Consider the following 27,912-nt stretch of genomic DNA (forward strand, 5'->3'; position numbering starts at 1 on the left):
TGGTGGAGTCAGTGTTATAACATGGGCATGTTTGACTGCAAGTGGAACCAAGTCACTAGTGTCTACTGATAATCCGAGTGCTCTGAAATGTACAGGGCTCTACGCTCTGCTCAGATTCAAACAAATGATTCAGATACTGTTCACCTGCTGTAAGAGGTTCTTTTAGGTCTCCCACTTGTTCTTTTTGTCCTCCACTTGTCCAGTCTAGTAAGGACACACTATGGCTAACATCTCTTTGGAAATCACCTTGTTGGTGAACAAGGCAAAAACAGAATTTTGTGTATTTATTTTTCATAGATCAAACTAAAGAAATGGGGACAAATATGTTTGCAGCATCCTGGTAGCAAAGTGTCTAAAGACAGAAAAGAACTGGTTGTCTGTCATGTGTAAACACAACAGTGGTTCAAGAACTAGATAAACAAAAACACCCCTCCGACAATGATCAGGAACAAGGACTGGACTGAAAAGGAGCATAAAAGCAGCCATTGTCCAAAGAAAAACTTTGATCTTTAAAAACGTGGAGTAAGAAATAATACAAAAAATATAAAGAACTTGGAGGTGGCTCAAGACTTTTTCACAGCACCATTTGAACAAACTTAATGATGACACTACTTCTACACTACAACAAGCATATCTTTCTTCAAACACAGTAAAAAAACTTTTTTTTCCTTCTATTCTTCAACATACTTTGAGAGTTCGAGAGGGTAATTAATGCAAAGAAAAATGTAGGTTCTTCTGCCTTTGCACCATTTTAATGCAACTTAAATGTGTCATACAATGCTTGGATCTCAAGTAAAATGTCTATGGTATACTTATAACTGTTTATGTGGTATCAAATAAGTCTGTGAATGCTTTAAGTTACCTGTAACATGCAGGACCAACATTTTGTAGTCAGGAAAAACAGTCCCCAACATTTAAAACTCAATCCACCAAATGGTTCGCGCATCTTTCCTGGTAACACGACAAGGCTCCATTTCAAGCTCCTAAAACTCTTAAGGTTCCTTAAAGATGTGCTGGGAATTAATTGCACAGATATATTTCCACACAGTTTTGGGAACTAAATGAATTTTACTGTACTGTAATGTGACCTATATTAAGACATGACTCACCTGCACCAGTTTTCTGTGTTTCGTATGTAGCAAATACTATTACATTAATGCATTTGAAAGTTAGGAGTAGTTGCTCATCCACTCCAGTTAGACGCAAATAGTTATGCAACTACAGATGCACAGTTATTAAATGTACATTTACTTTGTCTTGATAGGAAATCACAGTGCTTCTAGTCGCTTTTCACACTGCAACGACTAATATAATATAATATAATATAGGATTCCAGTCCGGTTACAAGTGGGCTGATTCTTCTTGGTTAAAAAAGACCAAGGTGTCTCTGTAAAAGCAAACGAGTCCTTAATGAAGGACTAATCTCAGCAAACCTCCATCTACTCTGTGCCAATGTATTATTAATGGGCAGGCGGCAGGATGGTGAGCGCAGGGCCCTCTCCTCACTAGCGCATTCATTCCTCGCTGCTCCATATCTGCTAGAGAAACTGCGCAGTGCGCACGTGCTGGAACACACGCGTGTTGTGCACACACGCGCAAACAAAGGTGTGCCATCTATTAAGAAACATTTTTAAGGGAGATTATTAACCTATTAGATGGCATTCAGTGGAGAACGCGAAACCTCTACAGATCCCCTGATATAGTCACAACATCAAATTGAAGGCAGCTTATTGAATCCCATGCGCACGCTCACGTCAATCAGCATTTCCTAATTGGATCAAAGATTACTTGTGGCAGCTGCATGAAACATCAAACGAGTAATTAAATGAAATAATGAGAAAATAAACCTTAATGTTGCCAAGTGGGAATGGAGGCGAGCTGAAGAACGTGATTTGGCTGTGTTCTCTGAAATTATCTCTCTCCGGCTCGGGCTAATTGCTGGAGGATGTCCTCTTAACTAAGTGTGAAAGGCTGTGTCTAATTACTGCAACATTAATCAGGCATTAGCATGTGATCACAAGGTTAACTTATCAGGAGGGGCCCAGAAGCAGCTGGATGTGTCATTCACCCGCAGTGCACTGGGCCAACTGGGCCACAAGGGGTAGTGCTTGTTCTTCCTGTGAGTCAATACCGAGAGTGGGAGCTGAAATCAAAGGCAACCATGTTGGATTGGACCTACTGAGGCTTTCATATTCCTCGCTGTGGAATGGGAAATGCACCCGATCAATGTCAGCTATTTAATGCTCAGCGTGGAGCTGAAATGAGCGCATTTATCGTCAGAGGGGATTCAGATTTTTAAGGTTGTGATTTGTTAACGTCTTACTTTGCACAGACACGCCGGTGGAAAGATCTTTACTTGCACGGCTCCGTGTGAGGAATTACATGGGCTGAAAGAATCTGCAGAATCAATGTCAAGCAATTGCGTGCTTGGTGGAGCAGTGGAGTCCGATGTAATGAAGATTGACTGGATGGTGATTGCATCCTAAATTGCCCAACAAGAAGAATACACATAAAACATCAGCCGTAACATATTGTTCCAAAAAATACGAAACAACTATTTTCCACATAGCAGCATCTCTCTCTCTCTCTCTTAAATAAGCTTAAAAAAAGATGTGGTGACTGTATTTCTGTAAGGACTGAACTTGTGTGTTTTTGGTCTATTTTAGTAACATCTCAGTGAAAAATGTGCTTGATGTAATAGCACAAAGCTGCTTGTGCAACTCTGAGTCATCGCATGCCAAATGGCCTGCATGTGTGTAGATTAAAGGTCATTTCTGGCAGCAGGTTGGTCCTGTGCCCTGACTTCATTACCAGCAGGTCCAGAGTAGTCTCATCAGGATTCCAGCAGGGCAGAGAAGCCATACCTCCAGCAGCCCTGCCAAAGGCGCTCATTTGTCAGGGAGGCATGGAGATCACAGGCCGACAAATCTCCCACGTCTCCCAGACTGTCAAGCTCCTTTGCCTGCATATCAAAGACAAAGGGAGCAGAGCGGGAGAGTTAGAGAGCAGCCATTCTATTTGGAGATGGTCGGCTGTTTAAACCCCCCCCCCCCCAGGCGCGCCCTTCGAAAACGCCTATTAGCCTGGGCGAGAGAGATTACAAGCAAATAAAATTACATTCATTGTGATATTTGATTTTATAATACCCCCAGAAATATAATTACACAGCACTCACACTTTTCATTTAAAAACCATTCGGCTGCAACAAAGAATCAGAGATAGGAATGAGCAGGTTGTGCATCCAGCGAGTGAGAGCACATTATCAGACCTGTTTCACTAGAAGTAACAATAATGGGAGAAGAATGGAGACACTAATAAGAATGTAATCAGGTGAGAGAGGAGGATTTAATGATATGGAACATAGGGCTTTATTTTCATCTGTCAGTCTTTGGGTGCACCAACAGGAGAGTGGGCTGCAGATTTTATTGTTTATTTTTTTTCTTTCTTACCGAGCAACACAAGGGTTAAACCGCCATCCCCCCCCCCTCAATCGCAGCTCAGCTGCAGCCTTTCTGTCTGTCAGGGTTACACCGAAAGCAAAATGGTTTATTACAGGGGGAATGTGGGCATATGCTGTCTGGCTTAAACCAACAAGCAGAAGGGAAGAGATAAGAGGCATTCTTGGGCGGCACAGAAACGAGACATGAAAAGGAGCCAGCATGATAGCAGTACTTGTTGTTCTGATGTGTTAAATAGCTGGCCTTCAACACCCCAATCAATCGCTGAGTGAGCCACTGTGTAGCCAAGGGCTGTGTGAGATAGCCAGATGGCTGAAGCCAGTAGAGCTTCGCCTGCTCTCCTGTGTCACTGAGGGATGGTCGTGAACATGGCCACACAGGCTGGGCAAAAGGCATCAAGTATTGCAGGTGGTTCAGGAGGTATCACAGATTAGGGCTTTGTGCAACAGAAGAAGCGCATCAGCAACATTTGTAGCCTCGTGTAGCTATCGTGCATTGTTTTGGCACTCTGATGAGAGAACTATCGCTGTAGATCTGACTGTGGGTAATGATGCTTACCAGCCATTGTGCGGTACTCCTGCCATTTGACACGGGAAAGTGGGAGGGCCGCCAATACGGTGAGGTGTGCGCACATGAACATCTGCGGGAGAAGACAAGTATTTTGTACTAGCTCCAAGACCTCCAGAGGCCCGCATTTACTAATCTGCAAACAATCTGCTCTCCAAGCCCCATTGCAAGTGGAAGAACAAGCCCCTTAAGCTGTGACATTAACGAACACACTGAGATAAGATAGGGTTTGTTGTTTTGGTGCATGAAACTCCTGGCTAGATAGGAGATAAGAGCCTTTCAAAGCATGTTTGCTGCCAGACAAATTTCCAAAGAAGCATGGGAGGCGGGGCTGAAGCCAGCCCTGGAATGCTGAAACGCCTGGTTGAAGCCAGTCTTATGAAGAATACAATCTCTTTGCCCTTTTCCACTATGCTGTGGGTGCATTCAGTGTTTTTGTGGACGAACATTACAACTCGATGAGAACGCAAAGTCAGTCTAGTGACCGTTGTGGCCACAGTGGCATTGACCGTGTGTTGCTGAAAGAAGTCAAAAACACAAAGAATGACCTCACATACAGATGATGAATTGTACAGTTTTTGTACAGTTTCCACTTCCTGAACCATTTCTAAGGCCTTGAACTCCAGTGAGAGTCATTATTCACAAATGGACAAAACAGCGGTGAACCTCCCGAGGAGTGGCCAGCCTCATCCAGGAGGTCACAAAAGAACCCAGAACGACATTAAAGAACTGCAGGCATCACTTGGCTCAGTTACAGGTAGTGTTCACGATTCAACAATATGAAACAGACTGGAGAAAAATGACATCCATGAGAGAGATATAAGGAGAAAACACCTGCTGACCAAAAAGAAGACAAAGGCTCATCTCACATTTGTCAATAAACATCTTAATGATCCTCAAGACTTTTGAGAAAATATTCTGTGACCTGACAAGACAAAAGTTCCAATTTACTTAAATTCAATTGAGATGGTCTGTATGACCTTAGGCCTGCCATTCATACTCTACAACTACTTTTTCACACAGGGATAGGGTTAGGCTTGGAAAGCTGTTAATGAACGAGACCATCATTGAAAACCTGCAATTTGTATTTATTCGGGTTTTCTTTGTCTAATGTGAAAATTTGTTTGATGATCTGAAACATGTAAATATGACAAATATACAAAAAAAGCCGTTTGTTCATCCCCCGAAACAGTTGCAAGGATTATAAAAAATCTGAAAACATCTGGACTTCTTGAAACGTTTGCTTTCTGACATTTTTTTCTTGTATTTCCTTGTGTATGATGTCACTGAGAGTGGATATCCCTAATATGGTCATCTCAGGCAAACAGAAGAAGCCCCGCCTACCTGCTTTTTGTCTTTGTCTGATTGGGAACCCAATCGGAAGAAAGAGTGAAATTGTAAATCATCCAAAAACACTGTTGTCACTGCTTTTGTAACTATATAAAAATATAGAATATTTTGTAAATAAAGCCATAATGCTAATAGTAACAGTAAATCACCCCCAACAAACCCTCCTCTAATCTCCTGAGAGAGCTGAAAACAAACTTAAGAATTTACTTGATCAAACACATCCCACCGCATTACTCCTAAGAGTTGTGCTTTGCACTGGGTCTTGAAGCTTGGCTCTAAGGGAAAACTGACAGCTGAATAACTAAGCTTCGTGTTTTCAGTAGAGGTCTCGCATGATTTTAAGTGGAAAAATGGGATGTTTGATTTTCAAATGTGTTGTTAATTTACAGAATGCAAAAACAGCCTTTTTGTCAATTTCATAGTTTCATATTCAAAATAAAATCCTCACACACGGAGAGCCAAGAACTAGGTGTCGTGTCTGTGCCAGCGTCAAACTGAATGAATACTTATGAATATGCCCACACCACCAGAGGGGATGGACTAAATCGTAATTCTCATTCTGTGGCTTGGAAAAAAAACCTTCTGCCTTCCCGGGTGCCAACGGCTCTGAGGCGATCCCAGTGATGAGCCAGGGAACGCTCTGCTAACTGAGCTCTGGAGAAATACGGTCACGGCAAGATCCGTATTCAAATAAACTTCACTCTTGGCCCGAGCACACAAGCCATGTTGTCACCAGCTGGCAGCGCCTCTCACTGCCCCTTCAAACACTGAGCCACTTTTGATTAACGTCTCTACGGCTAATCATGCGCGCCGGCTCTGCCAAATTGGACGAGCCACGTATGGCCTCCATTTTGCCCTGAAATCTCTTATTTTCTTAAACTCATTCGAAGCATTTCAGAAACTCCCTTTACACCGCCCACGTTTTGTCTTCTTGTGCCTCATGTCCATGCATAGAACAGAAAGGGTAGCGTGGCGGCACAGTGCCATCCTGTGAGTCTGTGAATGAGAGTCCTATCACTGCCAGATGTGCCCAGCTGCATAAATGTTATTCATTTTTATGGTTTGTGTACATAATACGGCCAGTGTTGGAGATTGTGAGGTTCCACTAAAGGCTGGAAAAATCCTCCAAGTTGAATCAAAGTGGAAAACTTATTTTGCCCGGTGGCTGCTCTGGACCTCCTTCTTTTCCATCTCCTCTAATTCTTTTCTTCTCCTCCCTGTCTCATATTGTGCACTTTGAGGTTCCTCTGTGACCGATTCAAGTATCCTCTTTCTTCTGGGCTGCATTACTTGGTCTGCTTGCCTAGCAATGGTAGCTGCGCTGTGAGACAGCTGGAATATTTGTCATAGGTCCAGAGGTGAAAAGACATTAGACAGCACTTTGTCACCAGGGCCTGGAATTCACACCATTTGGCTGTTTCCAAGTCAGCTCCTTAACCACTGACTGGCCTGGTTTTTGTCAGCTGCCGCTCTGTTGACACAGAGAGCTAAAAAAAGACGGGAACATGGAAGGATGCATGCGGCTAGCCTTTTTAGGTGGTCAAAACAACACGCATTCTAGAAAGAGTGCTGCGACAAGGATTCGCTGCCAAAGCCCTTGACTTGTGCGCTCTCCCTAAATTCGCAGTTCAGATATAGCTTAGTGGTTCAGAATGGCTCTCATCAGGGTTTTCTAACCCCCGCAGAGATGGACTTGAACTCTGAGCAAAGCTGCGGTCTCTCAAATCATGAGGCCCAGTGGAGGCCCCAGCAAATGTGATCACGGAGGGGGCCCCAGGTCTCATTACCAATCTCCATTTCAAAACAGCTTTCAAATGGGAACTAATGCATTAGCTCTCGCTGGGGGAAAAAAAGGATCTTGGGAGCCACCACATGGAGGCTCAAAAATGCTTTCATACATGTTTTATCAGTGGGGGAAGAGCTGCCCATCTTATTAGCTTGGCACTGTGTTATTAGCTGCCATTGTGCTCCATAAAAGCCCCTTAAGGCCTGTTCCACTGTTCTCTGAATCTGGGGTGAGCACTGTGCCAAGCGCTTTTTGGAGGTATTTGAGACCATGAAAATTCAATCCCAAACCCTCAGCATTCAGGTTTCTCACAGATAAATGAAGGGGATTAGTGGAACAATAAAACAATGTCTTACCTCAGATACCACCGTATCCTATTAATTGGGATTACAGTGGAGAAATGTGTCAAAGAAAACCAGACGCTTTTTTTTGCGACACGCTCTTACATTAAGTCCCGTCAAAGTAACAATGTTCCATCACATAGGAAATTGTGATCAAATAAATATAGAAAACTGTACAAAATCTCCAAAAAATAAGAAAAGAAAGAAAAAAAATCCCCCGGACACATGAATAATAGCTCTAGTAAGAAGCTGACAATTGCAAGCTCTGTAATAATCCACCTTGGGTTGGATATGCCAGGCAATGTGTCAATTGATTCCCATCTGATGATGGACTGTGTGCTGAAATAAATTGACCTTGCCAGACGATGAGTGAAATTGATGGAGCTTTTCATCTCCGGAGGGCCGTTCCACACTCAGCCGTAAAATGGATAGAGCACAGGACAGAGTGATTGAGTTGGGTGGGGGGGAATCTAAGGTGTGTGGTTTTCTCCAACTAAAGCTCGCCTAGTAAATAACAGTTACAGGAAGAAAAAAAATCCCTATGTGGTAACAGGTACAGGGGTTAAGTGTCTGCTGTTGACTAGATTATTAGGACTGAAAGCACACAGAGCTAAAGTGAGGCCGGCCACTGACAGATGCTACCCGTAGGAAGAATATGTGGTTCAATTACCGAGAGGCTAAATTGAAAGCGATAGTGATTTAAGTCTTCCCAATACGCCAACCACATTCTGGCAAACAGTCTTTTCAAGGAGCCCTTTAAAAACCCTGTTGGAGTGCGTGAGACACAGGAGCACTATTGATTTTCAATAACATCCCCTAATGACCTGGCCACGGTTTGATCCACGCTGTCATTATGGGTTGATACCATGGGACTGGGATTGGTGGGCCTCACGGCGCACAGCAGCGAGATGAGTAGTCGGCGCATTATCGGGATGAATTGGCTGTCTCTGCTCAGGCAGCAGGCGCAGCCGAGGTCTTGTCAATAACAGGACAGGGCACCTCAGGGCTCCCTCTGCGGCCCACTCCAGAGTGCCTTCCGGCCTCATTAGAAAAGGAGATGAGTGGTGTGCACGAGGAGAGGAGGCATATGAGAAGAGAGGGGAGCCTCTTTTTCCACCAACTGATAGCCTGCCTCCCAGGCATTGCTCCTCTTAATGAATCCAGACCGCGGGTCAATATGCCGCTGGGCTGCCAGTCAATACCGGTTACCTGCAACACAAACACTCAAAACCTGCTTTCATACAAAATCAATGTTCTATTAGTCCCTGCCTGTATTGCCTTGGCCCAATCTCATCGATCCCTGTGAAGAGCTCTGCAGCCCATGTATGACAGATTACGGTCAAATGATCTGATGGCTTAGGCTACTCTGCCAGCCAAGTCAGTTGGCTTTATGATTTTAAAGTAATATCTTGGTATCAGATGAGTAAATGCTCTAAATGCTAGAAACTAAGGCATCGCCGGCAAACCTATCAACCTCACATACACATAGCACTCAGCAGGTCCGGCTCACAGACAAAGTCACAGCTGGCAGCCGGCGCCGACGTCGAGCGCCAGAATTAAAGAGGAGCAGGAAATGTTTGACATTAGGTCCAAACTTTATTCCGTACGTTTTAAACCATGAATGTTCATTTTCATTTTTTTTTTGCACGCCTAAAACTCTACTTGTTTTGTATACAAGAGTCTAAGAAAAACAACTGCACAACACCACAAGGTTGACAGAGAGAGTCCTTTTGCCGCCCACTAAACAGTGTCCTCATTTTTCTATCTGGGGCTGGTCCAGTTTGTGACTTGGAAGTCTTTGAATTATTTAGTCGTTATTTCATTTGTAAATATAAACAGGTGTTAAATCCAGGTTGCTCTCAGTATCACCGGTATGGTCTTTTCCCTCCAGGTGATTTCTTCTGCAGGGTGCTGTGTGCTGCTTTGCATAGATTGCAGATGATCCGTTTAGGCCTCCTTACAACACCCTCCCTTCGTACTTCCTGTCCGTCGGCCACACTTGTCTCTCTCCGCAATATTCAGCAGGCAGGTGATTTTCCCGTGTTTCGTTTTGATTTTGTTTTTCTAGAAATGGTTAAAAAGCCTAATAAATTTACATGGTAAACTTGCAGCGAAGGAATAGCAACAAGTTATTTACATCTGTTTTCTTTACAGAGACTCAACAAAGACCTCATAATATATATTTATCTGCATATCTCAAAGGCAAAACAATTGAACAGAACAAATCGGTAATGTAGCATTGTACATTGTCATCACTGAGGATATCCTGGTACCATGAGGTTAAGTTACTGAAACCAAAATCCAGTCTTTACAGTGGGTCATAAGGGATATGTCTCACAATCAACTGGGATAAATATTGTAAAAGGCGTGACTAATGCACAAAATACATAAAATTCATAGAAATGATATCTATACATGGAACAAGGATAGGAAATGTACAAACTCATTTGAGGACCTCTATTTTGCACAAAGTTGAAAAAAAGGTATTGGATTAATATATTAATAATTATCAAATATTTAAGTCGGCAATAAACATACACATATTTATGTTCTCTTTACCGACGCTATTCGACCTCCAGTCCACTAAAAATAAAGTCATGGCATGTGCTTAATTAGCCTTACACACCTTTAATTTGTACAATCATACCCTTTCCCTTAGGGACTTTTGCTCTTCTCTGGTGGAGAAGAGCAGTGCATTTTGTTTACAACAAGCTTTCAGATTAGAGGAGCGGGGGCGTGTGAAAGCGCCCTGTAAGACATTTTTGCACTTTTCCAAGAAGCTACCGAGCCTCTACCTCTTTGGGGTTACGTGATGGGGAGTAGTCCCGTGGGTCCTGGGTGGTTGTGAGGGGGGTAGTCCTCCGGGGCGAGGCTGGCCTGGCACTGCCAGCTGGCACAAGGGGTGGGGGTGCGCTAAGTGCGGCGGTAGGGGGTGTTCTGTTCAGAGGGCCATTGTGTCCTGTGGAGGGGCTGAGTCTGGGGTAGGGCATGCCGCCTAGGTGGGGCATAAAGGGGGGCATGTGTGGTAGATGACCCTCCATTGGGGACTGGTGCAGCTGATGAAGCCGTGCTCTGTCCAGCTCCTCCCTCAGGTGGAGGCGCTCTCGCTCCTCGGCTTGCTGTCGCATTCTCTCGTGCTCCCTGCGTACCTCCAACAGGTGCTCGTGGTGGGAGTAGTCATGAGCCTCCCTTTCGCGGTAGGCTCGCTCCTGTTCGTACATGCTGGGGAAACGATGCCCCGGCTCAGGCCTGAGCTGGAAGTCCATGCGGCGTTGCAGATCCAGGCTGCGGTAGGCCTCTCTGAGCGGATCCCAGGGAAAGGCTGTGTGCGGCAGGCGCTCTCTTCCTGCAAGTGCTCCCATGAAGGGAGCCATGCGAGCCCGGTCTAGCACGTTGAGGCTGCCCATCTGAGGCATGGCGCTCATGGAAAGAGGCAGAGAATGCGCCATGGGGACACCATGCAGGCCAGGTGCTGAGATGTCACTACCACGCGGTGAAGGAAGTGGGGGCTGCTGGGACAAAGGTGGATGGTGGTGGTGCGGGTTTCCCGGTTGGCTGACGGGAGGAGGAAGAGCTTGGGCCGGTGGCTGGGGGGCCGGCTCCGAACTAACCACCATGACCTCCTGCTCCTCCTTCCTCTCCTCCTTAATCTTCATGTCATTTTTCACCTTATGGAGGAGCTCTGCAGGTGGGGGCTCCTTCCTCTCGCTGTCCTTGAGCGTAGACAGAGGCCCGCCTGCCATCTTGATGCCCTGCTCATTGATCATTGCCTTAGAGTAGGGGGAAGGGGAACGCTGAGTGGGTTTGATGGAGTCTTCTGAGGGTCTTCTCTCTAGCATCTCCTTGCCCGGCGAGCGACTCTCCTTCACCTTCACATCAGCCAGTGCGGAAGACTCTCTGTGTCGCTCCAGTAGCTCCTTCTCTGCCTCGCGGACCCTGTCTACGCTGCCGCTGTGATGCCGACCTGAATCGCTCGAGTTCTGGCTGCTGGAGCGAATCAGGCTGCTGATCTGGTAGCTGACTGGTGCAGAGGCCGGAGACGAGCGGTTGGAGTGGCGGTTGCGATCCACAGAATCCCTGTAACGGCACAATGTAAGAGTTTTATTTTTGCCAGTAGGTCGTGTTTGGTTAGTGTCTGATTAATTCTCAACAATAAAATCTGCCTTATAATTCTCTTTTAAATCGTACGAGTTGCCTTGCTCTTGTATCCCTCTGTTCTCTGTTTGACGGTAACCCTTCATTCTGCTGCCGTACCATTCATAGAAATGTCTCCAATTAATTTTTGACAAATAGCTTCTCTCGGCGCGTCGTGCTCTTTTATAAGCGTGCCGGTTGTTCAATTTATTTCAGTTTCCATGGATACGACTTGAAACCACCTAGAAAAAAACATTCGCTGTTTTTCCTTTGCTCTGCTCTGACTGATCAGCTTGTATGTATAATAATGCTGGTTTATCATAGTCGCTATTGTGGTCTTATTTCAGGAGTCGGTTTTTACATACTGGATGTGAGCAACACACAAAAACATACAACCAAAAGTGTGTTTCACCCACCGGTCTTTATCTTTCTCCTCTTTGCCAATCGACGAGTCTCTTTTCTCTCGCTCCCTCTCTCTCTCCCGTTCCCTCTCTCGCTCTCTCTCGTGGCTGTTGGCGGAGCTGCTTCTCTCAGCATCTGCGGTTTTGGGCCACTGCGGCGGGGTGGGGAACGACGGCGGGGTTCGTCGAAGTCGGTTCCAGGTGTCGTGGTGGGGGCTGCCAAATGTGGGCAGTCCTCCCGGCCCCTCCTTGGTGCCAAACATGCTGTTGGACCCTGAAGGAAAGAAGCAGACAGGCGTGGGACCCACTGTAAGTTAATTGGGCACAAAACCTTCTTGAGGACACATAAGATGAGAAAGACTCAACAACAAAAGCTGCTTTTGTCTTTGTCTCTGGAGGTTCTCTCACTGAAGCACTGAAGCTGTTTGAAAGAGTTAGAGGTTAATGCCCCCCTCCCCCTTGAACTGGAGAGAAAAAACCCCTACTCATTTGCTTTTAGACTAAAGGTCCCCCCCCCCTCCCTTCCTTTTCTGCACCGGATGAACAGGGGAGACTCACTGCCCTCTGGAGATGATAGCTGTGAAAAGCCAAGGGGAACCTTAGCATTCCACGGCATGTCTATTCCAATCACATCCATTTTCACAACAGGGTGACCGATTTGGCACACAAAAATAGGAAGGATGAAGAGAAAGAGAGAAAGGCATAGAGAAGGGATGCAAAGGGAAAAGAGAAAACCCTCCATGGTGGTGCAGAAGGGGCTTGTCAAATAATTAATAGACGAATTACCACCAAACAGCAGACCTAAGAGTGCCTATTGGCAGCAACACAGCCAGATTAAAGCCAGGCTGTCAGGGACTTAGTTGGTAGATGAAGTGGAGGCAGGGAGGAGGTTTGCTGTGGTGTGCTGTGCTGCCTTGTTGGGCCTCCCTGGGATAGGACTGTTTTGACACAGAAACTAGAGCTAAGTGTCTAGATTTTTTTCTCCCCTCCTGGCTCTCCCTGTGGTCTAACGCTGTCCTGCTCTATTCTATTACTGGCCACAGGGGCCAGATTGAAGGGGGGAGCGGTGGAGGAGGAGGACGAGAGGGGGCCAACGCTTACCAAGCGAGGGGTTGCCTAATCCTCCGAAGGCACTGCTTGAAAGGTTGCCGAGGCCGCCAAAGGAACTGGAGCGACTGAAAGGATCTGCAAAATGCCAAACAGGGATTAGCAAAAGGGGGGGTGGCTGGCTAGCAGTGCTCACCCCAACACCAACCCATTCCACTCGGCTTTTCTCTTACAAGCGAGCCGTGGTTTTCTAGCGCTGCGACCCTAGCTCTCTGCCTGGTAATCCTGCAGTAGCCAGGTTGCCTGGATGCTGGATTCACTGCCACTAACTGGAGTGGAGTGTCTCTGACCTGCTGGGGCTTGTGGAATGATGCTGCTTGGTGGGGAAATCAGTTTTGAGTTCTTGGAGCTGAGCTGGAAATGGATTGTGGTAGGACAAGACAATTAGGAGCTGTGGAAATTAGCCTAGACAGAGCACAGTGATTTAACTGGTGAATCACTATCTGATGGACTCCATCAGTCACAGACTATAGCCTCCAAATTTACAGGGATAACAAATATTTAGTCTGAGAAGTCAGCGAACGGGACTCATTAACTAAGAATTTGCAGTCCCACTTTAAATCGGAAATAATCCATCAGGAAATGCACAACTTGCCAACCGATTAGGGGTCAAGGATTTTTAATTCTGGAGCTTTTCACGTATTAGAAAAGACAAGAATTGAGAAATCTCCTCTGCCTCACACATGAATTCCCATTTGTTGACTAAATCTTCATCCTCAGTTTACCATGTTTTCATAGGCACAGAATGGACTGACACTTAAACAGTGTCTCAGTCCGAACTGAGGATGATGAATAAAAATGCAAACAACCGAATGTACCAAAGAATCATACAGCACGAACGCCCCTTCATTATTCCCTTCTTCCTGGGTACGACGAAATAAGCTTGGCATGCTTATAGAAAATAGTGTCTTGTGTGCTGCTGCTCTGTGTACAGTTTGTCCGAGCAAATGAGGGATGACAAATCGGTCTGGAGGCTGGAAACTACTTCCATTTTAATAAACCCGGACTCTGGAGTTATTTTCGACCGTAGTATGAATCACACTGGCTGATTGCAGAATGGCTACATTCAATATTATAGTAAAGTAAGAGGCAGTACTGCAGCTGGCTGTTGCTAACGATATTGTACATTAACCTTGAAGTGAACCTGAGATCAAAAACTAGGAATACCTTTGGTTCAAATTACACCCTGGTGGCTTTTAATGTATTTGAAACATGAGTGTAAGAAAGAGTGAGTGAGAGACTCGTGTTGAAAGAGGAGATAAATGTATAAAAAAAAGATAAACATGGGGGTTACTTACACTTACCTGCCAAATGGCTAGGAGGCAGGAATCCACTGGGGTGGGAGGGGGGGCCGTATGGAGACGGAGGGGGGTGTCCAGAGCCTATCGGGACAGAGAGGATGAAATAGTGTTATAATCCATATCCGGCCGGTCGTCTGGTCGGTTGGGGAACAATCTTACGCCAAACCAAACCCTAAGTTAAACAAATGCATTTCTGCCGCAGTATCACAAACTCTGACGCAACGTGGACCAGATGAGCAAAGAGTTGGTGGAGTGATGCTACTGACTATATCAGCTGGTTTCATTGCAGCTGTTATTTGTTTGTGCGTGAGTCTGTACCAGCTTAGTGAGGTCAGCTCTTGAATGTACAACAAGTTGGCCTCTTTCACAAAACACTGCTACCATCACCCATATTTCATGAATTGTTAATGATAGAACCAATTACAGGAGTGCCTCTGACACACCGCTGCATAATTACCAGTCAAAGGCCGTTCTCTTCTCTGTTGCCCTCCAACACAGGGCGCATCAGTCAATTACCTAACTGAGAGCCATGCATATTCATAGACATATTTGACTCCCTTTACAGGCAAAACACTTGCTACCAAAGCACTATAATTATGTGAACATTGCACGAGAGGGAAAATAAAAAGTGTTTTTTCCAAATGTTGTTAAAAATGTTAATTTCCATAAAGGCAGTAATGACGTTAGGAGGCTTGAAGTTTGAGTGTTTTCAATATGTTGGTAGGTATTTTGAGCCTTGACCAACCTGTGGAGGGGAAGAGGGGTCGTGCCAGATCGTGAGGGTACGGGAACCCTGGGAAGACTCCTGGTGCTGGGGGTCGACTAAACAGGTCCAGCTTCCCATTCATGTCAAGTTTGTGAGGGTCCAGCTGCATTTGCTGTAGAAAAGCAGAGAAGGAGACAAAGAAAATTAGGTCAGTACGCAACAGCACGAAACATTTCCAACAAGGGAGTGAGCGTGAGCGATCGTCAGCTACACTGGGTGAGAGCTCAGAGAAGGACAGAGACTTTGACAATGGCTCCATGTTCTCAATTCTGACTAGCTGTGTTATAACAAATATATGTAAGCTGATTAGGGAAACAAAATCCTTGGCAACTGGGGTTCTGGGCCCAAGAAAAGCCTGAGACACCCAGGGCCAGTGGCATTAGCAGAGGATCTCCATGGCAAGGCCACACCATCCTCTGTCAGTGAGAGGAGTAATTCGTATAAGCATTTCTGTTCTGTGTTCACATGTTGCGTCTGATACCGAGTGCTACTGTTACCATCTACCCCTTCTCTTATGGAGTCAGAGAGAACCTTTATAGAAAATATATGTTTAAAGTGGAGCCTTCATGTGTTGGGCTTTGCTTCTTTTAAAGCTTTCTGCCTCTTTCCAATCATGTGATCGTTCTACGTTTAGACCCAAACAAAAGATCCAAGTCAGCTCGATCTGCTCTAGCATGTAGTGTTTTCAATAAGTTAGCTATTTGGCCCGTTTTCCATAACCAATATAGTGTATCTGGCTTTACATGACAGCAAGATTCCTTAAAAACATTACTATCTGTCTCACGCACCTTCATTTTCTGCTGGTGGTGGTAGATCTGCCATGCGATCTGGACATGCACTGCACACCACTTGCCAGGTTTCTAAAAATTTAGAGAGAAACTGAGGTTAGCCTGCTGGCTTTGATATGGGGAGCTAAAAATTGATTCTGGCATAGAGCTTTTCTGGCCAAACTACAAAGTGGGAACTCATCAGAATTTGCAACCAGGCAACATATTAAGAATATCTAACCCCAATACAGACCTCAAAGCTAAGCGTAAATGCAGCCAAAACCCTGCATTTGCTTAATCGAGAATTGTTAAAGAATTTTAAGGTTTTAGACTTTGTGGCCTGGCCAGAGAGATGAAGCATTTAACAGGAAAGGATAAGGCATCTACTTACCCTAACAGATGTCCTGAATGGATCTGTTATCTGTATGGATAAACAGATAATCATTATTACAAACAACAAAGACACATACTACTAACTGTAAAACTGAAATGCATGAGAAGAAATGTCTCTTTGAGACATATGCACTGGATTATGTGTGGCTATCATCAGAAGGAATATGAGCAGAGTGGCTGCGATGCTCTCGGTCTCATGCTTACCCGTGGGTCCTTCTGCAGAAGTGTATGAGGCACTGCTCCAGGACGTGCTGCTACATCGATGGGATTGGATGCCTGACAGAGAAAGACAAAGACAAAAAGATACATGGTGATCAACCACATCTGTAACATCTGCATGGGGAAAGAAAGAAACTGAACTTGGCACAACAATACAAAACAATTTGACCTCATATAATAATTCCCAAAGGGGGTCTCAGGCATCCTCAAGAGGGTCCTCTGTAGAACACTGTTAATTGCATTTTTTCCATTTATTTTTTTTAAATATCCCCTGAGAGAATGAATAAGATTACTGTAATCCCAGTTTTCACCTTATTCTTATGCTTTGTGTCAGTGCTGTTATGGAGATAGCATGGAAGCATGTAAGACGAATTTCTTGCAAAACTACTCAAAGACCCTCCAGCATCTATTCCAACCCAGATAATTAGCTGCACTACGGTCAGCTAACGCCCAAGTATTTGCACAGCTATAGCTGATATAGGTAAAACTGCAATGATGCTTCCCAGAGTTCAGAGTTATGCCAGAGCAGCACATCTCTAATCGTTTCATCTTCAAGTCTGCAGAGCACAAGATCCTAGATCAACATTGTTCCTGGGGTTTTATGCTCCAGCAGGAAACACATGTCATTTCACATGGCCTAACCTGACATGCACCTCCTGAGAAATGTAACTATACATCGGGTCAATGCAGCCCACAACTAGTATGATGTGCTCGTTCAGCATCATCGATTCATTCGTGTTTCTGGCAACTTTTTTGCCACCTTTTTAAATTTTATCAGTGAGAGAATCTCGGTTTAAGGAATTATAATCATAGCATCAATATAAAGGACTCACAAATGTCAGGAAATACCTGGAGGGAGATTGCTGAAACTATGGGAATGAACGTGATGGAAATTACAGCGAAGTGGAAAAACTAGAGATATGTTTGAAATCCCCTCCCCCCCAAAATAACCAAAAGGCCCAGCATTTTATTTCTTTCCATCAGCTGGCACTGGATATAAAACACCAGGACAGGACTACATGGTAATTAACACAACGCACCACATACAAGCAAAAATGCCGCCAACGATGTCGCCACTTATGTAGGCTACACCGTAAGCACTACAAAGAGTCCCCGCAGAAGTCTAAATCAGGCCTTAATCTATTGCCTTATTAGAGATCGGGTGATTCTGCACGGTGACCAGGGTCGCCAGGCCCCACAAACAAACATACTTCCCAAGCTCTATCCCCCCAAGCTCGTCTCCAAGAATACTTAGCAGGGGCTTTGGATGCATAAAACTGTGCTTTGAACCATCTGGAGGGGCCTTCCACAAAAGGGAACCTCCATCACTGAGCCCTCTGGGAATAGGGCCAGCGGATTTAGGCCAGCTTTGATTGGTGGCTTACTTCAGGTCACAGCCTCTGAGCATCTGCCAGACTCACACCCTCCCGCCCCTCGACGTCCCCTGCATCTCCTCCCTTCTGCTCTTCTGGACAGGCAGACATCACGGTCCTATTTTTGGCCTGTCGTGACTAAGGCTAGGAGTCCACCTGCAGTTTTAAATTTTTGTTTTCCTTTTGCGCACTTATAAAGTGTTTTTCTTGTAAAAGTCTGCACACTTTGTGGTTTCTTTTATGCTCAAGCTCCCTTAAAATCTCCTGTTTGTAGACAGTGGGTTAAGGGATGCGGGTCTGACCTTGGGCTGGAAGGCTCCTTGCAGCGAGCTGAAGGGTCCTGAGTGTGGGAGCAGCGGGGGCATGCCTGGCATGGTTGGGGGGTAGGAGGGGAAGAACTGGAAGGGGGAGGAAGGGGAAGATGGGAGACACAAAACAAAATCATACAGTCATACATACAAGACTCAAGCATATAGATACACACACACACAAAGCCACTGCCACAATAAATGCTGTCAAGGCAACATTCAAATATGTCAAATATTTGATTTGCCATATGCAAATGCTGTTAACACATTTAAATTAGTGCAAAAAAACTTACATTTGAATGTCTGATGAATGGATTGTCCAGTTTGGGGCCATATTTGTCGAACTGGAACAGACAGAAAAGAAAAGCATTAGGAAACAAAAGTCCACATAATGATATACTCGAACAAAATCCCTCATACAACAGCCTTCTTTGGTAATAAGGTCTCATTATTTTTTTTTTTACATTACAAAGGCAAAAACACATGCTCAACATCTGTAACTGGTAACGAGCAGGGTTTGGTCCAGAATAACAAGCCCCGGGGTAAAGCAGCTGGCTTGAACTGGTCATGGGTTTACTTAAACAGCGTGGTCAGATAGGCAGTTAAATCACTAACAATACAACCGCTTAAGCACACTGCCAAGACGAAGACAGCCTGCATGATTTTTCAATTGAGCATACAGACATTGGGCGTGGAGGCCCAGCTTAGGAATCAGACTGTTTTAAGGCCAGACCAGTTGTTTCTAATCACTGGAAAATCTGAAGAAATGTGAATCTAATTGCTTTTGACTGCTGAGATTTTTTTGTGTGCAAAAAGCCCCGATGGTATATCTGGGAAGGAAGTACAAGAAGACATGTAACTTGTTTGCAGTGTTAGGAAACTGTACTTCAAAAGACAAAAAAGCGGGTCAGTCCGTAAAACCACGGAGGTCATATGTGAAGCTGTGTGAACAGTCTGCCTTGTATGATTGAGACTGATTTAAGGAGATGGGATTTCAGCTGATTAAATGCTTGAAACCGACACCACCTCAGAGTTGTGAAGAAACCGTTTCTGTGGCAGAACTTAGCCTATCAGAATAATTTTAGTTGGAATTTGCCAGATGAAAACAGTGTGGTTACATTTAAAATGTTTCCGATCATGCCCCGCGTGCACACGAGAAAGCAGTTGGTAAGCTGAGATGGACAGGAGGGAGGAAGAGAGAGAAGGGAGCATGAATGAGGACTTTGTATGTCTGTTCGCGAGCCAATACCAGCTCTCTATTTTGAAAACGTCTAATTACAAGTGACAGTAACTTATTCCTGTTCCGTAAATACACAAACCATTTGCAGGTACTTTTTGCGAGTGTTTTCTCAAAGCTCAGTTGGCAGGCGCAGATGTTTTGGGTTTACATAATATGGGAAAATGAACGGGTATGAATCAGATTTTCTGTGTGCACGCGTGCAGCGACAGGGGTGGCTGGGGAGGGAGGGCGGGCTGGAGCTGGTGCAGATGCAGGGTTTGGGACACGGGGCCGTCTGGTGAAGCAGGTCCAATCACATCTGTGCGCAGAATGGTAATAACAGCGGCGATGGTGTCGGCGGCCCTGTTTGTGGGCGATAATGGCCCCGAATCAAAGACAGCCCATTGAGAGGAAATGCTGAGCCAGCTTCCGAGCTCATTAAACAGCTCCTCTGCGCTTCTGAAGGCGCGGCCTGTTTAATGTCTGTCACTGGAGAGGGGATTTCGGCTTTATGGCCTTGTTAAAAAAAACAAATAAAGAAAAAAAAGAAGTCTTGCCTTAAAATTTATGGAGGCTGTCACAGTTTTATAGTAAACCGCTTTGGCTAATTAACGCTTAATATTTCATCCTATAACAATTAAAAATATTTCTCGTCCAAAGACATGGCAGGAGCAAGGGGGCAGGCATTCACCGCTGCCATTTGGCAAGCCAGCTGCTCGAGGGCGTAGAACAATAAACAAATATAGAGGCTTCATAATTTCATTAATTACAGCCATTAGCCAAGGGCTGTTACATAGTTGAAATGACATGGGGCATCTAGAGAGCAGGAGGAAAAAAACGTGTGTGTGAGAGAGATAGACAGAGGATGCACAGCTGGGAAACACTTGGTCTAGCTTTTCATAGCAAAACAGTAAAAACAGCCACAACATCATCATTACTCTGCTTCTTTAAGCACTAAGGAGAAGAAAGCAATATCGCTACTGAGGGGTAGGAGGGAGGGAAAGGCATACGTTAAGTAAAAACAGCGAAAACGACAAAATACACAACAGCAACATTAACGTCAGTGTAAAATCCCACTGAAACGACACAAAAGAGATGATGGTGGTGGTGGTGGTGTTGGTGGGAGGGGGGTCACTTCTTTCATCTTCAAAGAGAGGATTGTGTAGCGCATAATTCCTTCCATGTAAGGAATGAACAGCAGACCAGACAACAGCGTGTGTGCTGACCGAAGAATCATGTAAACGGCCCTTATGCTTATCTGACTGCGCCATAAATACCAGAGCTTTGATTTCTAATGTACAGGATGGGGATAATCTTGGAGTTGGGCCTTAATGGGACCACGGGCTTTTAATCAGAGGTCATGACAAGATGGATTAGATCTATTAGACTAATGGCAAAAAGCTACAAATGGGGAGCCGTCTGATTCGACTGACAGAGATTGCTGCGCATTTCAAATGATGGATGAATAGTCATAACCGTTTTTCCTCTGTACAAATTTTGAGAGCTGCCAGTGTTAAACGCCCCTCCCTCTTCCCTCCAGACTTGTTGGCATTTAAAACACGGAAGCAATTAGAAACGTTATCAAAACAGTTTTACAATGATGTCATTTCCCCCCTTTATCCGCAATGAGGTCATCTGACCCACTAGAAAAGCTTTGAATTTGTCATTGGAATGTATGGTTGCTTTTGGGCTTTGCACACACGTACACGCAGCAATAAGTCCCTGTTACACAAACACACACATATATGTCTGTGTATATATATGTATGTATAAAAGCACAAGTCTGCAGGAATGTATTCATACAGACACAGATCGGCTTATTAGTACCTTTGTTTTTAATGAAAAGGCATATCTAAACAGGAAATTAGCTTCTATAAAAACTGAAGCGTACTGAAACTCTACAGTCCTTTCTAATAATGTTGGGATGCTGTGTAAAATGTAAATAAAAGCAAAATAAAATATTTAAATGTGTTAATAGAATTGAAACAATCAAAGGGCAACATATCAAATACTGAAAGTGAGAAATGTTATCATTTGTTGTGTCGTTTAAAAAAGCTGCAGCTAAACATGCTAAAAACACATGGCTGAACACCACGCTGTTAATAATGAAAATATAATGGAATGAACATGCTATTGCTAATTTAAAATTACAAATAAACATTTTACATGTTGCCTCATCAATCTGTTGAATAAATACAAATATAGTTGCTGATAATGGAAATGTGTACTTGAAGCAATTAAATTGACAGTGTAATAAACATGCTCGTGTGTGTGTTTGTGTAATGGGAGGTGGCAGCCCCAATTAAACGTGATGCTTCCAGCTTGTCGTCCACAGGAAGAGTGCAAAAAAAAAATCTTTTAAAAATTCAAACTCAAAGTGTCAGATTTTTCTGAAGGGAGGGGTTCTTACAGCTACAGGACAAAACTGGCAAATTTGGGGGTAAAGAAAAAAAGGGAGGAGTTGATTGAAGAGGAAATTGGGAGGGGTAACAGGTGAGTTGGTGGGAAGTTACGGGAGCTTATTTTACTTATCCTCACATTTCTGGCTTGGGTACGCACCATGGGGGGTGCGGTGGGCGGGGTGAGGATGGCGGCCGGGGGCAGACTTGCGGGGAAGGGCGTGAAGGTGTGCTGGTGGGTGTGTTGGTGCTGGTGCATGTGCTGGTGTTGGTGAAACTCGGCCCTCAGGAGTGACACAGGGGCCAACGGCGAAGCGGACGGCCCCCGGCCCCGCTCTGAACTCTGAACCAGGAAACGGTTGTTCAGCTCCTGCCTCAGGAGGTCATGCTCTGCAAGAAAGGAGAGCGAGGGGAAACCCAAAAAAAAAAAAAAAAAGAAAAGCAAAAAAAAGGAAAAAAAAGAAAGAAAAAAGGAGGGGGGGGGGGGCGGAAGGGGGGACACAAGAAAAAAAAAGGCACGGGCGCCCAGTCAGTCTTCACAACAAGGGTAGAAGAGAAAAAAGAAAATAGTCACCTGGCATTCTCTGTTTCTCCAGCTCATGCTGTGAGGGTTTTCTACGTGGGGACTCATTGGTGGTGGTAAGAGAGTTGCCTGTGACAATGTGCCAATCAGAATCCCCGAATGAGGCTGGCAATACATGATTGGTTGGTTGAATGATATCAACAGGCTGGTATCTAAAGACAAGAAAGAACCAAGAGTCATCCCAGCAGAAAACACACACACTCTTGCCCTCTATGAGAAAGTCATTTCACAACTGGCATATTTACTGCTTATTTTGGAGACACCCATCATGTCTGGAGACATTTTCTTTTCTGATGAGATCGCCTGTTTCGATAGAATCTTTGAACATATTAAAAATCGTTACAAATCACTCGTGTTTGCATGCTAGGCAACACAATTTTGGCTGTGCCAGTTGCAGACTGGCTGCTTGCGGTGTGCTGTCTCCGACCGTGGTGGCTGTCTGATCGTTAGATGACATTTACTCGTGATGCATCCAAGCCCTCTTACAGTCCTTGTGCCCATTTAATATCTGTGCTACTAGAAATGCAGACCATCTAAGAAGGGACCCCAAGTGTATTTATTTCCATTTAATATACTTTTCCACTCTGTAATGCCCAACAGTTATTTCTATGCAAGACCCTTTGTACTTTTTTCAGTTTATTGATGAGCTCTAAGTGCTTACTGCCCACTGTGTTATTAGCATTAATATCCCATGTGCTGCATAGAGTGCTTTAAAGATTAATGCAAATTTGTCATTGCAATTTACTTTGCTGAGGCACTATGGAAAACGGATGTATAATTAGAGCCTTTTTTAAAACTGACACTGATACTGGCACCGATATCGGATGATTTAAAATCCGATAGCCAGTACACAAACCATAAACAGATATCCCTAGCATTCATCATGTGTGGTTATTTATGAGTCCTTACTAAGACTCATTATTTGTGGATTGCTGTGACTCTGCTCACATCAGCTGGTTGTTGTGGTATTCCAAAACTGTGTTGCCAATACAGTTTTGGAATACCTGTCTCTGGTTAACAAACTATGAAGTATTAACACTCATAACATGGTGTTAACAGTATTTCTATCATCTCGTCTTTACTTGAATTTTAATTTATCAGCTGTTATAAATTTATCGATATACCAGCAAATAGTTAATAGATCAGCACCACTGGTATATTGGTTCTATTTAAAATACTGAGATCTGGACAAACTAAACTTCTAAGAAAGGGCTAAATCCCTCACATGTCTTCACTTAGGAATAAATGCGTTGTAGAATAACTCAATAGCCTTTTTATTTAAAAAGAAAAAGTAAAGAATGAGCACTTACCAGATCAGCAAATGGTGCATAAACACTTGACTTGTTTCAAACAATGTAACATTTTTGTGCCATTAATGGTATAAAAATCCTCGACTAACTGTAGTAGGTTAAACAATATTTGCCAGGTTAGTATTTTATGCATCTATAAATCCTATTTTTAAACAACTGCAATTGCAGCATGAACACAGTTGTACAGCTAAGTGTAACTTATCTAATGATAAAATGTCCTGTAGAACCGCAACAGTGTTTGCAGTTCTTTTGTTAATCTCAAGAATAAATAATGAATCAAAAATGTTCATGTAAAACATTTTGCTCCCTCTGAAGTTGTTTTTCTTTGGACTTTGCGTCTCCGCTAAAGCTACCGTGCAGCATTTAAGGTGCGCAGCTTTACCTGGGTAGGGGGTGCCGGCGGGGTGCCCGGGCACCACTAAACTGTTGGTCGGTAAGGTCGGTGGCGGCGGCAGTGTGGCTGGGGTTGCAAACATGGCCGAATGGCGATGGGCTGGGCTCCGTAGGGAGGAATAGTGCGAGGTAGAAAGGTTGGCTATGGAGAGAGGCAATGCAGGGGCCGAGGACGGAAGCCCACTCAGGTGGTGGTGAGGGGACGGGGGTAAATGCTGTTTGGGAAGACCCACTGGACTGCTGCTGTGGCTAAAGATTTAATGGGGTACAAAAAAAATGCAATCACTATTAGCATCATTTACGATGTTAATACAAACTGTACATACATATCCACATACTGTGATGCTTTTTCTTGTAGGTATCTCGCTGTAAGTTCAGCTTACTTTGACCAAATAAGAGTGATTTTCTAATAATGCTTCTTATATTGAATTAAAAGAGGTGAGGGCACAATCTGAAAAGGTGAAATGGGAAATCATGCTGTGTGCACTGCAGTGTTGCCCGATGAAAACAGTAAATCTGACAGCTGGTTATTGTGAGGGAGGAAAAATCAATATCCACATGAAAACAGTCAATACTGTGTGGAATATAGAATTGTCTATTGGACTAGATCATATTAATTTGGAAGTTCTGGCAGGTTATATCGTCTTTACTAGAGTGGTAGGAAACACAAGGAAAGTGTTAGCGTCTGCCAGACAACACTGTGAACAGGTACAAAAGGTGAGACGGTGAAAGTGAAGACAGTACTGGGTACTGAATTTCTGTTTGCTTTCTGGTAGTGTGCAGCGCTGAGGTTGGTGAATATGGCACTAACACAGCTGAACCGTGTGGTTTCTTTAGCAGGTTTATACTCATAATTCTTAGCCCCAGTAAAAATACCTGATTTCGTGGAGGCTGCTATACGGCAACGGGTGGTGCACTGGCCGTGCGTGGTGCTGTCGGGGCAGAACACGAGGCTCCTGGTGCGAGTGTGGGTGAGGAGGGTGGGGGTGGGGGTGGGGCGGTGCCCTCAACAGGGGAGGTGTAGGGACGGGCGGTGGAAGTTGCAGCTCCTTTTTAACACTGAGAGGAGGCGGGGTGGGAAGCCGTAACCTAGGAGGCTCTGAGGGTGCCGCCGCTGCAGCAGGGGCAGGGGAGCCCGTAGGTGCCGAAGCCGGGGTGGGGCTGGACACGGGAGGTGCAAAAGGCACCTCACTGTTGCTCTGCTCCTGGCTGCGCTGGAGACCGGAGACTTTGGCTGAGCTACAAGTCTTGGACTCAGGACTCTCATTCGTTGGCACACCTGAAATGGGGAAAAAACAGTTAAAATTTAAGGAGAAACATGTTAAACTTCATCTTCGTTTGCCTCAGTAACATCTAACACATGAAAAAACTGCTCCCTCTCTGCCTTTTTAATGTTGTCCCAGTGTCTTCTGCCCAAGGTTCCTCTTGTTTCCCTCTCCCTAGGTTCCATTAAGTGTTTAATCAGGTCATTTTCATGCTTGACTATAATCAGATGATCCAATTTCTTTCCGCGATCCAGTCAGTATGAATAAATCACAGCTAATTAAAGTTAAATGTCGGCCCCCATTCAGGGCTTTGCTGAGCACACAATCTGGCATGAAATAATTATGTTTCAATTGTGTTGTGAGGAGAGATCGTGGCCCCTTATCTTGGCCTCTCTGGCATCTTTCTATCTTTCCTTCTTGTTCTTTCAGGGGATAGGGGAAACCACAGGAAAGCACTCTGAACCCATTTTTTACCATTCATCAGCGGCCTTTTCAACAGACAAGAAGCTTTTATAATCAGCATTCCACAGAACAACGACTTTTCGTACTTAGACTGTCGCAATTTAATGACTATAATTATATGCTGTTGTAGCAGGCAAATAAAAGTGGGAGAAAAAGCAGCATCAAAGCAGTTATGAATCTTAATGAATAAGACGAGCCAGTTGGTGATCTTGTGCTTCTCCCAGAGTTAAATGCAAAGGAAAATGGCCCGCAAAGATTGTGAGCTTGAGGATACGCTTGTGTGACAACTGCAACAGCAAAATCACTGCTGTAGCTTCTGAGCTAATCAAAGCTGCTACTGCTGGTATTCATTTTAACTATGCACACATGCACAGAGATAGTCAGGCAGACAGACAGCTTGGTGGTGCCCTCTTGGTGGCTCTAAGCTACGAGTGCTCAGATACAGCAAGGTTTCAGTCAAAAGACATAGCAGTGCTTCAATTAAAAAAGATCCATGGGCACACTCAACAGTAACAAAATGAGAAGAGCTGGGAGCTGCTGTCAAACCAGTGAGAACTCAACATGCAGCCCACTAATGGAATATCCAGGCCCTATTAACAGCCTGCTTAATCTTTCAAGGATCCTAACACCCATAAAAAGGCCAATAAAAAGGCAAGGCAGGGCTTTTATTTATTTCTTTATTTGTTGAGCTCCCCTTCCATTTACTCCTTACATTTATAGGAGAACTGGGGCTGGCTATGGTGTCATAATTTTCAAATGAATTCCTGGGTCCAGGCCTATATAGACCTCCGGATTTATTGGGGTCTGGGACTTGGATTAAACTGTCAGACTCTCGGTGTTACGGGGACAGAGAAAGAGGAATACTCAATGGCAAAAACACAGAGGCGGGCACAGACAGACAGACAAACGGAGGAGAAGAAGCAAATATCCACAGTCAAAATGTCGCTGTTGGGTGATGTTGCCATGGCAACCAGTTTTCCCAGACATAATGCAAGGCGAGTGATACTGAAGGAAGTCTCACTACGACCATAGAGGGAAGGTAGGGGGGTGGGGGCTTCGCATTCTAAGCCAGGGCCACAGCGAGCGCCGGGTTATCTTAATGATGATTCTAATGGGCTCTAATGGAGGCAGCGATCGGCACAGACCAACACATCCCTCATTAAAATCCCTCTGAAAGCTCACTCACACTCACAAGCGCGCGCACACACACACACACACACATATACGATTGCACGCACAATAAAACACACCCACACGTGCACACGAATGAATGGAACATGGACAAGTTTTTACTGTTGGCAAACACATGCAACTTCATTTTAGTGAAGGGCAGAACAAAGTGAGGAAAACCAGACCGGTTTGTTGGAGAAAGAAAAAGAGTTGCATTATCCAATAGATTTTTATTGTTTGCAAACTGACCTTTTTTTTAATAGGTTTATCTACCATTTTGAAAAATATACAATATGTATGCATGATAACTCTGACACCGTCATACTCCTTCATAAAACCCTATGCTGTGTGATATTTTTCTAGAACTTGCACTTCTGGATACTGGTAAGGTTTAAAGTCAGGGTGTGGCTGCTTTGACTGGCAGGTGTGCTACCAGAGGGAGCTGCAGCGGCTTTTTTTCCTGCTATTTTAAGTTAGCCAAAGGCTGGACTGCATCACTGTGTTTAAGCTGTTGGTGCCATTTGCAGAATTTTAAATTGAATTTAAAATTCAGTTTAATATGGCTTCTTGTGTGGCACACACAAGATAGTACTTTAGTTTTGCTGAGTAAAATACGTGCAGCCATACAGTTTGTAAATGTAGCTAGCTAACCATGCTTTCCAGCCTTAGCTGATAACTTAGCACTCTGCCATAAGAACAAAATGGCAGCGGCTAAAATGCTAGCACAGAAGCTTTGAAGTCCAAAAACGTCCACCACAAAAAAAAGACTTTTTGTTTGTTATGTTTTTTTGGTCCCATCAATGCAAAGCAACACTGCACAACTGTCAGCTGACTGTCATG

General features: G+C 44.4%; 1 protein-coding gene across 10 annotated transcripts in view; it reads right to left on the reverse strand.

The window, feature by feature from the left end:
* Positions 1–9,076: 9,076 nt before the first annotated feature.
* Positions 9,077–27,912, reverse strand: part of fbrsl1 (fibrosin-like 1) — a 288,396-nt gene continuing 269,560 nt past the window's right edge. For 2 of the 10 annotated variants that reach the window (XM_085474425.1, XM_085474422.1), the window contains 13 exons: positions 25,052–25,454; positions 24,165–24,424; positions 22,029–22,279; positions 18,565–18,615; positions 18,266–18,361; positions 16,576–16,647; positions 16,370–16,399; positions 16,000–16,071; positions 15,191–15,323; positions 14,443–14,526; positions 13,139–13,222; positions 12,053–12,311; positions 9,077–11,579 (listed from right to left, as the gene is read on the reverse strand). In XM_085474425.1, the coding sequence (XP_085330551.1) occupies positions 10,283–11,579; positions 12,053–12,311; positions 13,139–13,222; positions 14,443–14,526; positions 15,191–15,323; positions 16,000–16,071; positions 16,370–16,399; positions 16,576–16,647; positions 18,266–18,361; positions 18,565–18,615; positions 22,029–22,279; positions 24,165–24,424; positions 25,052–25,454 (3,092 nt within the window). In that variant the 3' untranslated portion in view covers positions 9,077–10,282. Of the gene's footprint in view, positions 11,580–12,052; positions 12,312–13,138; positions 13,223–14,442; positions 14,527–15,190; positions 15,324–15,999; positions 16,072–16,369; positions 16,400–16,575; positions 16,648–18,265; positions 18,362–18,564; positions 18,616–22,028; positions 22,280–22,463; positions 22,625–24,164; positions 24,425–25,051; positions 25,455–27,912 lie in introns of all 10 variants that reach the window. The other 8 variants (XM_085474432.1, XM_085474429.1, XM_085474424.1 and 5 more) reach the window with 7 other exon arrangements.

This window comes from Copadichromis virginalis, linkage group LG12 (assembly GCF_057382275.1).
Source record: "Copadichromis virginalis isolate Kocher_CV1m ecotype Utaka linkage group LG12, C_Virginalis_male_GT1.1, whole genome shotgun sequence".
NCBI lineage: Eukaryota > Metazoa > Chordata > Actinopteri > Cichliformes > Cichlidae > Copadichromis > Copadichromis virginalis.